This window comes from Lepisma saccharinum, chromosome 20, assembly GCF_977018435.1.
Source record: "Lepisma saccharinum chromosome 20, izLepSacc3.1, whole genome shotgun sequence".
NCBI classification, from domain to species: Eukaryota; Metazoa; Arthropoda; class Insecta; order Zygentoma; family Lepismatidae; genus Lepisma; species Lepisma saccharinum.
The window spans coordinates 7,088,850-7,101,659 of NC_139248.1; the positions used below are offsets into that span (position 1 = coordinate 7,088,850).

Below are 12,810 nucleotides of genomic sequence, written 5' to 3' on the forward strand. Positions count from 1 at the left end.
GAGTGCGCGTCAAATCTCCTGCATATGGCCTTGAACGACTGAACAGCCCCAGCGAATCACGGACGTGCGGCGTTGCCTAGTTCAGAAGCTGTTTCACCTCGCTACTAAATCGTGTACCTGGCGCTCGGATATAAATAGATTATTTCAAGTGTCAGTAGTTCAACAGATGGAAAGATAATGAATTTGCGAGTATGTACGAAAAACAAGCGTGATTGTAGCTTATACCGTTCCCTCTGTAGAAGCAATGTTATTATAAACGTATTTGCATTGTATCCTTTTTGCTCTCACTTCGTTCCTGTTGCATTCTGAAACTTTCCGATTAGCTAAGGGAACAGGGCACGTTCGTTCCCAGTGATGGTAGAAGAAGTTGACGAAGAGGATACCGTCATTGTTCGTTTTTTTTCATGTGTTTAGTGGGTGTGTGCAGCATGTCGTTGAGTAAACCAAGTGGTAGTGATGGCGAGAGAAGAGAGAAAAATACAGTGTTGTACGAAGCCAGGCACGACAGGTGATTTTTCCGGTGTACAATTTTTTTTAAAAAAAGTGTTCGAGTGACGAACAAAGAAGTAAAATTGACTTTAAGAAGTGCCAGGATCTAACAACTCAAGCGTGTGGTGTGAATCAAGCTACCGTTTCTCGGATATGTTCGGGGGCAAAACAATGTGGATCGGGGCCTGCTCCAATGTTTCAATAACCTAGACTAGAAAGCACATTAACATACCGAAAAGAACGACAAATTTAGATGACTTTGAAAAAAGACGTAGTTCGTAGAACAGTCTTTGAAATTTACGATCGTGGCGAATTTTCTACTGCCAAAAAGATAACGTACTCTTTACGGGACAAAATATCTTACAACTTCCACCTTGAGAATATTGAAAGAATTATGCAGTCCCTAATCAGGTATGTTCTTTCTCCCATTAAGTTTATTATATGTTATATTATCTAATGTTCCGTGCTCTCCGTGACAAGGCGTTTCGCTCAACCACGCTGTCTCTTTTCCGTGTGAGATTTCGACATGGCACCGCTGCAGTGCGCTGCTATTGGCTATCGCCATATGCAGGAGATTTGACGCGCACTATAATCAAGAATAACACCATTGATATCTTTTCTATGAACCTAAGGAACCTCAGTAAAGCCACTATTAAGACAATGACCTAAGCTTCAACATGTGATAAAGTGTGTGTATATATATAGAAAATAATTTTAAATGTATTTTTATGTATGTGTATAATATCTATCTCTATATTACAGAAATATATGCAATTGTATTCACTATGTATCCTTCATATGGGCTCTGTAATTAGGTATGTACCTGTTGAGTTCAATACATAAATAAATAAGACGGTCCCACCTCTACGTAACAGCTCGTATCGTAGGTGTGTTGCATTGTTTTGCTTTCCCTGTTCACGTGTTTCCACTCTTCTTTCCAGCGCTCGTATTTTTTCTTAATTACTCTGGCATACCCTAAAGCAAATTCCTCCTAAGTCTATACTCTATCCAAGGAGTCTGTGGAGCAAGTGAGCGAAAACTTAGTCCTCTGCGCAAGAGGTGGCTCGAGAGAGCTTGACCCGTGAACTGTTTTCCTTCTCCCACACGTATTCTCCGTTTCTGCACAGTTACGCGCGGCCTTGCTCTACAGACTTCTCTGTAACGGGCTGTAGTCCTACCTTCCAATCCCGGCGACTGTTGGTCGAGAGCGTCGACATCGTTGAGGGAAAGACTGGACGGATGGCTTGGCGCCCCTGAAACCACCAACTCGGCAACACTGCTCTCAGACTTGGACCTGACTCTTGCGCTCTCCGTGAGTCTGTTGCCCACCTCTGTGCACTGGGCTGCCTGGCGGTACTTGGGGTCCAGAAGGGCGAAGGTGGAGGCCTCTGGTCCGATGCCCCTCTGCTGCTCCCACTCGTACAGCTTCTTGGTGAACTTCTCGGATATCCCTTCGAACCGGAAGAATCCGGTCGACGTCTGGATCAGGATCTCCTGCTTTTTCTTAGGCTGACCCATGGCCTGCTTCATTCTCTCTAGTCTGAAATAGATTGATAATATGTTTTACACATTTACCACTTTATAGTCAGTCACCTTGGCTCGAAATTAACCCTTACACTCCTAAATCTGGACTTATCCCCCAAAATGGAAAATTCTGCCCTCCACCAACAACCTTGTCCTAAAAAAATCACTCCTACCAAACATTTCCGGGGAGAGAGTTCTTGGTGTAACAACATAGGTAGGCAGTTAGCTTTGACTTCAAATATGCTTTACTAAGAATAATATCGAAAAGGCACACAAAGAAGGAAGAATAATGTGTGTCTGTTTTTGTCTTTGTCATTGTTCCGTGCTCGCTTTCGCGCTCTAGACCATTAACAGATCTAGAGTAATATAATAACAAGATATGCACAATAAAATTTGAACAAGAATGCAATACAAATATGACATCTAATTCATTTATTTTAATAGAAAGCAAGAACTAAACAATAAAGGGGGAACAGAGAGGGTGAGTGAGGTGAGAGATATTATCCATAATAAACTATGTTTGAAGCCAAAAGTAATGGCTTATCTTAGTTGTTATATCAACCCCCCCTCGGAAATTTTTGGTGGGAAGTTTTTAGAACAAGATTGTTGGTGAGGGAAATCACCCCTGTACAGTGGGACCTATGAGTATTATCGTGCAAATTGTCCATGACTATTTATATTAATTTTTCTCTTACATCCTGTGTTTTTAAGCGATGAATTTTTACGTATGGTGGTGCAGAAGTTGTCAACAGCTTGTTTTGAGTTTTCTTTTAATTCTTGAAGCTCTTATTGGATCAAATAAAGTGCACGAACATGGTGATGGACAATTTGTACGCTAGAATCCTTGCTGTTCCCATAGCTGAACCTAGAGACAGTTGGAGATGAAGCCCGATATATTATGGCCAAGAGTAAGCGGCTATTAGGAGCTGGCAACGGTCCCCACGGTGAGGATATTAATGCAATGTGCAGCTGTTGGAGTACATTCACACCCGGTTTCCTCTACCTTTTGATCATCTTCCAAAAACCGATCCCTGTTTGCAATTTACACGAGGTAAGGACGCTGGCTCAGCGCCTCATGGGCATTAAGTTGGCTACGGATCTTCTTTACAAATATATATAGTTCATGGTTCAGTCATGTTTATTAACAATGTTATCCACGCAAAGTCTAACTTAGTAATAGCTATATTTATTCCTTTACAACTTCATATTATCATTTCGTTGGCATTTTATGTTGTCTGATGACACTTTCGTGATTATTTTGTTGAGTACAAGAAGTTGGAGCTGTCTACTACAGTATACAACATTCTTATTCGTACGCACTGATTTTCAAAGAAAATGCTTTAATATCTGAAAGGAAATACACTCCTTTGAAATTGTTTCTTTACAATTCAATAACTAATATCATTAGGAACATAAAATCTTACCCAAATTCTGTATAACCAATGACAATAATAAATTAAATGAAACTGAAAGAGAAACATGACATTTTTTTTTACAACTTTTCTATTCATACACTTAATAATATAAAAGAAAAAAGTATATTCAGAGCAATTGATTGACAGTTCTAATACTTTGATGCGTATTCTTTGGCTTTAATTACTGCTTTACACCTGTTCTTCATAGAATTGACCAGTTTCCGACATGTTTCAGAGCTTATTTTATTCTAGTCGGCTTGCACAACAGTTTTCAACTCTTGTTTGGACTTGACGCCTGCTTTATGGCCTCGCCTCTTGAAAATTGCCCATAAATGCTCAATGGGATTTAAGTCTGGACTTCGAGCTGGTGTTTGTAGAATTTTGAGCACATTCCATATTTGCCAATTCTTGTGAACTCGCGGCTTATGCTTACTGTCATTGTCTTGTTGGAATCTGTAGATAGGCGGCATGTCCATTCTTTGGGTACTCTGATTTACATTGTTCTTCAATATGTCCAAATAGACATATGCATCCATGATACCATCAATAAACTGGATGGTACCAACACCTTTGGACGACATACAGCCCCAAATTATTAATGACCCACCACCGTGTTTAACTGTTGGAATTGTGTTAATGTGATCATTGCCTTTATTTGATTTTCTCCATACCCTATTTATCCCATCTGACCCGTATATATTAATCTTGGACTCGTTTGACCATATGACACTATCCCAATATTCCTGGTCCTTGTGGATGTGCTCTTTCGCGAATGAAAGTCTATTCCTGCGATTCACCTTATTTACATACGGCCTCTTTCGTGGTATTCTGCCATGATATCCATGCTTCCACAAGCCACGTCGGACAGTTTGATCGGACATCATCTTGCCAGCAACATTTTCTACTAACGGTAGTAAATGAGGAACACTTAGTCGGGGGTTTTCTCGCACTCTTTTTAAAATAAAGCGTTCATCACGTTTATTCAACCATCTCTCTTTTGGTTTTCTTGGCACATTCTGTGTTGAACCTTCCTCTCTAAATTTGTTTACTATGTATTGAACTGTGGAGTGTGATTTATTGACTGTTTGTCCAATTTTGCTTAACGAATAACAACTAAGGGCCAAATTTATAATAATATCCTTCAGATCGGAACGAAGTTCCTTCACCTTGCCCATTTCGAATATGCTGATAGATAGACGATAGGCCTACAACAATACCTACGCCAGCATTCTGCTTGACGGGGAGCGCGCCTGCATGTTCAAACTTGTTAGGAAGTTGCAAACTGCACGAAATCGCCCGAATAGCGGTGGCGCTGTATGCGAGGAAGATTGAAGCTCTTGCCTGTACGAATAACAATGTTGCATAAAACAGCATGTTTTTCTCTTTTCACACAAAATATACGTATGCTCTGTTTATACACTTTGAACATACATTCTTATTGACATTTGTTGGTGGAACCTTCATTAACATTAATTTCCAGGTATAATGAAAATGATTATATTTACTAGTAGATATGACATTTTTTCCTCGGAAATTCTATGTGTACGAATAACAATGTTACATACTGTATGTATAATCGCGATTTGTTCTATGTGTCGAATAAGCACACACCTAACAAAACATTCCTTGTTAGTTTACCTTTGAGTTTACTCGTTAATTTGCGTTCCTATCGTATGTGACGCTGGTAGTCGTTCAGGAACAACGTAAAATAACATATCAATCCCAGCCTGTCTCCACTTGTTTTGCACAATGACGTACTGAAGCAAAGTTAATATATTGCTAGAATGTGAAATGATGAAATAGCGTTGCAATATGAAAATATCAAACACCTGAAGAAGAACAATCTACAGCCAAAGATGATGTTTTCCATGGCCTATGGAAATGCGAATGTGGAAGTCACTAACACCATCAAACGGTTGGACGACATATGTGCAAATATTATCATGTAAATAGGTTAGGCAGATTACGTTTTCTTTATTTGAGCTATTATATGCCTACGTGGATAGGTTAGGCAGGTCAGGTTTGGTGCTGTTAGCATGTATTTCCAACTTGCTATGGCTGTCGCTAGCCGCTCGATAGTCTGCAGGCAAAATTAAACTCATAAAGTGATTTACTAAGTTTCATCAAACTGCATTGTAGAATGTATTATTTGTATTTTATTTTGTATTTATATTGTAAAATATTGGAAGAAAATTTGTACATAATTTCGGGGACACCGTGGATTAGTTGGTTAGCACTCCGGATTTGTAGTAAAATCTCACGTTTGTCGTTGGTTCGGTCCACATTGCTCGCAATGTGTTAGTGAAGCATGGTGTTAGAATATGTATAGTTGAAAGTACTAAACAATGGTTGCATGCTGATACAGAACCATTGTCACTAGCATTCAGAGAAGCACAAGATTTTGTTGAAGAAATTGTTAAGAAGTCAAGGTTACAACGTGAATTAAGAGAAAAAACATAATTACCTTGCTTCCCTTTCGAGGTACTTCTCCCGTTCCCTTTCCAGTCTCTGCTTTTCTCTTTCGATTTTGTGAAGTTCCTTCTCCAGCCACTGCAGCTCCTTTTCCTTATGTTTTTCCTTCTGAGGTTTCGCCTTCGCCTCACGTTCCTTGTCCAGTCCGTCTCTTGACTTGCTCTTCTTCGTCTTGGAACCAGAATCCTTCCTGGAAATCCTGGGGCTGGGCGCCTTGGCTGCGGACATATTGGGGGAAGCGTTCGGCGCAGAACCCTGTGAGCAAGGCCCTCCTGCCTCGGCCTTCATCCGCTCCCACTCCTGCAGCTTCTTGTTGAACTCTTCTGGTAGTATCTTCTGCAGCTCTTCAACGTTCTGGTCCGACTTCCCGGCCACCGCTCTCCACAGCTGCCACTCGACGAGTCTCTTCCTGAACTCTGGTGGCAAGTTCTCTTCCGCTACCGTCTGAGGAGCTCCGCGACTCGAGCTGGGAACATTCCTGGCTTCCTCGTCAGGCTTGCTGGAGGACTTCATCCTTTCCCACTCCTGAAGTTTCTTCTTGAATCCCGGAGACAGGTTCTCCTCGTCAAGGGTTTGGGCCACGGAATCCCTGTTGCTTCTTCCTGCGCTCTTCATCTTCTCCCACTCTTCCATCTTCTTCTTGAAGTCCTTGTCGTGGATGTCCTCTCCTCTCTGGCTGCTCCTGCTGGCTCCTCCCTTCATCTTCTCCCATTCGTGGAGCTTCTTGTGGAACTCCAGGCTCAGCTTCTGCTGCAGCTCTTCGTAGCTCTTCTGGATCTCCGCGTGGAGAGAGCTAGGATGTGACGCTTGCTCTGCTGTTTCCTGCTCACCTCGCTGATGCATTTCTTCCTTAACATGTTCGTCTGCTTTCTTCTGCCACGCTCTAGCATCTTCTGGCTCCTTACCGTACTTGTCACCTTCAGCCAAATCTAGAAGCAAGGAAACAACGATTACATAAATCGACAGGCGCAACTTTCACGGGAAAGGCATCTTCTGCCCACAAATTATCTCAAGGGAGTCCCGCTCCCAATACTCACTCTGAGTTAAGAGGAATTCTTATTTTAAATGTGTGAGGAGAGAGAGCAATGTCAAAATATCAGAAACATCTGAAAAGTAAAACATCAATTTATTCAGTAGACAATAGCAGTGAGGCCACTCAAAGAAAAGATTAGGAATGAATGTGAATATACATTCAATTCAAGATGTAAAGGCTCGGCTGAATCTTTGGCCGAAGCCAGGCCAGGAATTTCCAAATTTTCCTCTCCTTTCAAAAACCCGCTACGATATTACAAGATCTTAAAAATTACATCTGCTTAGAAATCCTCTAGAACATACATGTTCGTGTGGTTTGCTTACGCTGTTGTCTAGATATTATCAATAGTTTAAGTGACTTACGTAGAAACGAAATTTTACATTCCAAAGAAGCTTACCGTCGTTGACATCATAGTGGAAGACTGAGTTCCTGTTGGGGCTCGAGGGGACAGAGTTCGATGCCCTGACGACAGTTCCTTCATCTTCCTTCCGCGATGTGAGAAAGGCCTTCTTCACTTTGATCCACTTGGACGGTCGGCGGTGGGCGGGAGGGGATGTCCCGGCGCTGGAACTCAATGGCTTGGTCAGCGAGATCTGCTCCTGCAACTATAAGGGAAGAAACTCGATTGGTACACTCACCCGATACATCCCTTATCAGCAGCCGCCATTCAAAGGCGAAATAGTGAGGAGGTAAAAGCCCTGAATATGAATTTCTCAGTATATTACAACTTATTATACAAGATGTTTAATCCTGCTAATAAAATAAAATTAATTAGCACCATACAATATTTAAATTAGATATTTGTAGGATTTCTGGGGGTTCAGCTCTCCAAACCCCCCGGGCTACGTGCTTGAGACTGTGTATGTTTATGTGCAACCTTCTGAACAATTTGGTCATTAATTATGTGACTACAAATGTTTATTGAGTCTATATACTGTGTTTTGCTGGCAATTGTGCCCATATTTTCAAATCATGGTTCCGATTTTCTCCCGTTTTTTCATCTTGACAACCTGGCAATACTGATACTTGGCAAAAATGTGCAACTGTTACAGTTGCCCTTTCGTGTCGTGTTAAAGTAAAAGGTAAAGGGATTCCGATCGTTCAGAAACCGTGGCACGCATCCAACGAGGAATCGGTCTCTCACCCTCGCAATGGACAATGCCAAGACGACTACTTCCGTTCCAAGATCACCTAGAGCTGTGCTCCTGTGGTCAGAAATGCTTCACGTTTCGCTTGTGGACGTATGGCACGCCCTTCTTCTCGATTCTTTATTGCGACTTCGTAATCACATTTGCCTCACTTGTTTGTTTGTTCGTTGCTTCATGTATTTTTCCAATGTTGCCACAACCAGAAAATATCAATTCCCTTTTGAAAGAGCAAAATATTCCCTTTTTATCCAAATGTTCCCTTTGTCTAAGGAAAATGAAACTGCGATTACGAAACTTCGTGAACTATCATTTAGAATTACTTGTATTGACATTGATTCGTAAGGAATCATTAGATTTGATTGAATGGACATCATCTGAATAATGAAAAGTTTCACAAACATATACAAATGCTATGTAAATGTTAACGATTTATGAGCTCCGATATCTTTTCTGTTATCGACGATCACCATTTTTAAAATCCTGGTTTTACAGCACTGATTATATCCATCTACAGTGTTCCGATATCATTTCTCTGGTTAAAATCAAAGTAAATTTGCAATTTAATTTTAAAATAGCCCATCTATATCTATATTTACTAGTATAGTAAAGCTAATTCACCATGTATTTAAATGGGAGAACAGTTGCCTGTCTGAAGCGCAAGGACACAACTATCGTGCTGCCACCTTCAAATGACTTTGCCTTACCAGCCCTATTACTAGAGGATAGTGATGTATTTTGCATATTGCAAATGCATGTTTTATACGTTTTTTTCAATATAAATGCATATTGTGTATATATATATATATATATATATATATATATATATATATATATAAAAATTTCATGCATATTTTTAGAGCCAACAACCACTGTTAAAATTGTATTTTTATCTCTGTGTTGGGTTGTATTGTCTTCTTAATAAAATAACTTCCTATTTCCTTCCTTCTCCACTTTATTTTACAAAAAAAGGAGATAAGACTTCTTTCGTCGACCTCACGGGAACACTCAACAACTACTCTTTTTGAGAGAGAAACGACAATAATGCAGTGGACAGTCTATAAATAATCTTGAACCTGACGCGTGAGATACTGTTGCCTTAAAATATTGTACAATCGTATCTTGTGAAGTAGAGTGTGATTTTCTGAGTATAAAAATATTCTTGCCGAAAACTGGTATTTCAAGGTTGGAAATTTGAGATATCATGTTTTAATCAAGTGCAATTATGTATCTGTGAGGAGTGTAATTTTCCTTTCATTTATGAGACAGCAGTGTAAAGAATTTATGGAAGAATTCAGAACTGCAACTTTTACATTTATTACATGTTAAATCGTATGAGCTGAAAAAGGAACTAATATCTGTTTACATGTAAGGTTTTTGCAGTAAGTGTTGAAAAGGTTTTAGAAAAGTAAGCTGTTTTCTTAAGTGCATATTTATTGTCATATTTTGCATCTTTTTATGACATATCTGCATGCATATTTTAGGTATTTTAAGTGCATAACTATCCGGGCCCTCATTACACTTTGATATGGTGTCTGACTTTCGGTGGGCCATGGCCCACTCTTGCTTGCCTTTGTTGTCACAAGTGCAAAAGGAGTATAACCTTGTGTGCCCTTCTCCCCTGATAATATGTTGCGCTTGGTAGATGTGCAAAACCTTTATTCCAGGCCCGTACCCAGGATTGTTTGAGGGGGGTGGGGCCAAGTCATGAAATATATGTCAATTATTAAATAATTAATTAATTAATTTATATATATTTAAATTTATATACATATATATAAACAAATTAATTTGCTACATTTTTAAACGAGCAAATTAATTCCTTTAACGACTGGTTCAAAATGTCAAGAAATTAGAAGATAGGTGAAATGTTTTTATTAAGTGTTATATAATTATTGATTTTTATTAAAAATGATAATTAAATTTTAATACTTTTATTGTGTTATGTTTTTATAATGGTGTAAATCTATTATTTTTCTCTCGAAAGGAAATATTTCCTTATCAGAGTTGTAACTAGAGATTTCGCACCCCTTGCATCGAATTTGCACCCCCCCCCCCTACCTAGATGTAGCTGGAATACTCAGACATTGTAGAAATTTTATGTATTTACTCTTTTCCACTGATCCGATGAAAAGAAAACTTAGCATTCAAGAAATGTGGCTAATAGAAGGACAGTCGGTTAAGCATCCCATACCATCTTCATTGAAGCATCGTGTGTTATTGTTCACATCTGCAAAATCGATTTCAAATTAAAGATAACTAGGTGGAGGGACAAAAAAATGAGGAACTTTAAGAAGACATTAGTTTCCTATTAAATTAACATGTAAGTGCTATGTTTTATTTCCGACGAAAGGAGGTGAGAAATGGAGGAAAAATGACAGGTCGGTCTAATTCTATGTTCCAGGGGCCTAGGGAGACAATGACATCCACCTTCGCAGCTACGGTTCCATTTCTTACTAGTACAATTTGATATAGTTTTAAAATCTTATCTATGACTGTAGAAGTACGTTTTTACCCCATGCTGTTACCAGTCCTAAAGAGTAGAGAGAGAGAGAGAGAGAGAGAGAGAGAGAAAAGAGATGTATGCAACATTCATACACAGGCAGACATCATTGTTATTCCTTCTTTGTATGTGTTTATGATGTTATTCTTATGATGCTTATCTTTGTTGTTATAACACACGAAGAACATGTCTGAATGCGAATTAACCACAAAAAGAGGACATTTTCTCATCAAGACTGCAGCTCGAAAAAAGTCAAAACAGGGAGTAAATATGGTGAACTGTCCCGACCAAATTGGAACATTTAGTAGCTTTGCATAAATGGTTATAAAACTAAAATTACTAAATATAGTAGACTACAGACGTCTGGAGTCTGCCTCTCTTCAGGCAAGAAGAAAATCTAAATTTTTGCAAAATCTTAAAAATTATCCATGTTATTTTTGTAGGTTCGCATCAAAATATTTCATGGCTCGAGGGAGGCCATGGCCCCCTTCTCCTCTGGGTACGGGCCTGCTTTACTCACCTGTCGCCTGCTCTTCACCACTGCATGGTCTGAACCATCTTCTGTTGGCGACGATGCCGCTGCTTGCTTCCTGTGCTCTAGTCTCAGCCGCTCTTCCGACAGCGGCGACGGGGGTGGTTTGGCCTTCCTGCCACCCCCGTGGGCAGCTTCCGGCACGCGAGTCAGCTCCTCCGTCGAGGGTAAGGTGACGGTCAGCGTGGGGGTCAGCCTTTTCCCTGCCTTGTCCACGTCTGGCTCTCTGGGTGACTTCGAAAGGTGCTTCTGGCTGTCTTTGCGTCTATCTTTGCTCTCCGGTTGCGAACTGACTTCAATCCTGGGCCTCTGGTGCGTTCTTCCAGCGTCCATCTGGTCCGTCACGCCGTGCTCTACTCCATCAACGGCTTCGGCAAAGTCGCAATCTTCGTCGTGGTCACTTCCGGTTGCCGTTTCGGCTTCCCCCTTCCTCTGTCTCTTCTTCAAGCTGTCCTTCCTGGTCTGGATGATGTTCTTCACCTTCCCCCACGGTGTCTTGTGGCTCTTCTTCAGCGACCCGTCCTTCTCTGTGTGCTTCGAGCAGTTCCTCGCGCATTCTTCGCACTCTAGCGACTTGCTCCTTCTGCATGCTTCGTCGTCGTGGCTGTGCGTGAGTGAGTGGCGCCTCTGCGATGAATGATGAAGGAGCTTGTCACCGGTAGAATCGGTAGCAGAGGCGCTCCGTTGAGGACCTGCAAATACAATAAATACAGGGTGATTCATGTAAGACTGACACATTTCATTATAAAGGTACGGGAACAAGAATAAAAGTTAGCAACAAGAATTTTCATATGAAACGTAGCATAGATATGGGAGTTTAATAACCTTAATGACTGAATTTTAAAATCTGCAGCGATATGGTAGAGTCAACCATACATGAAAATGTATTGCCAAGTCGTAATTCTCAGGAGAGCTAGTTAAAGATTTGACTATGTGAACAGGGAAAACTAATTATCCCAACAAGTTGTGCCTCTGGCATTTGTATAGTGATCCCTCCCTCTATAATATATACAGGAAAATTAATGAAAAAATATTACTAATGTTCAGGTATTGCAGTTAGAACCTTTTTACTCCAAAAGTAACGTTTCAGATGAGAGTAAATAGGTTATCCCTCAAATATTCAAACTTTTTGCAAAAAGAGAAAGGTGAGAAATTAGTTATATTCTAGTTATTCTATATTCTGCATGAACTATGTACATGTTAAAGTAAATAAGATGTAAAAGGTGCTCCAGAGTACAAAATAATACAAATTGTAAAAAAGAATAACACGGCGGCCCATGACATTTTTTGCGCCATATTAAATCAATATTGTTTTCAGTTTGCAAAAATTTGGATCTGAATATTTTCTTGCTCGCTTCGCTCGCAGTTTTATTGGTTTCAGTAATGCAATGTAAATTGCCAGAGAGAGAGAGGTTATAACTACAGAGTACTTCAGGCTCTTGCTGCTAAACAGTTTTGTCTTAAATGCATGGATGCAATTGTTTGGAGAAAATGGAGCGCAGCACATTTCAGAGACAATTTATTTATTTATTATGGTGCCTCTATGTTGCTACATTAGACCATATACGAGATAATGTATATCCCTGGGGTTCCCAAACCTTTTCGTTTCATGGCGCCCTTAGTGTTTCAAGATTTTCCCAAGTCAGAATGTAGGCCTATCTAACACTTGCAACGCTCAGTTAGTGTGGTTAGGTTGC

At 40.1% G+C, this 12,810-nt stretch overlaps 1 protein-coding gene across 1 annotated transcript in view; it reads right to left on the reverse strand.

The window, feature by feature from the left end:
- Nucleotides 1-12,810, reverse strand: part of LOC146003693 (uncharacterized) — an 85,042-nt gene that overhangs the window by 47,127 nt on the left and 25,105 nt on the right. Inside the window, exons 2-5 of the mRNA XM_083142059.1 lie at nt 11,102-11,805; nt 7,331-7,538; nt 5,893-6,829; nt 1,668-2,029 (exon numbers count right to left, since the gene is read on the reverse strand). Coding sequence (XP_082998185.1) covers nt 1,668-2,029; nt 5,893-6,829; nt 7,331-7,538; nt 11,102-11,805 — 2,211 coding nt within the window. The remainder of the gene's footprint in view (nt 1-1,667; nt 2,030-5,892; nt 6,830-7,330; nt 7,539-11,101; nt 11,806-12,810) is intronic.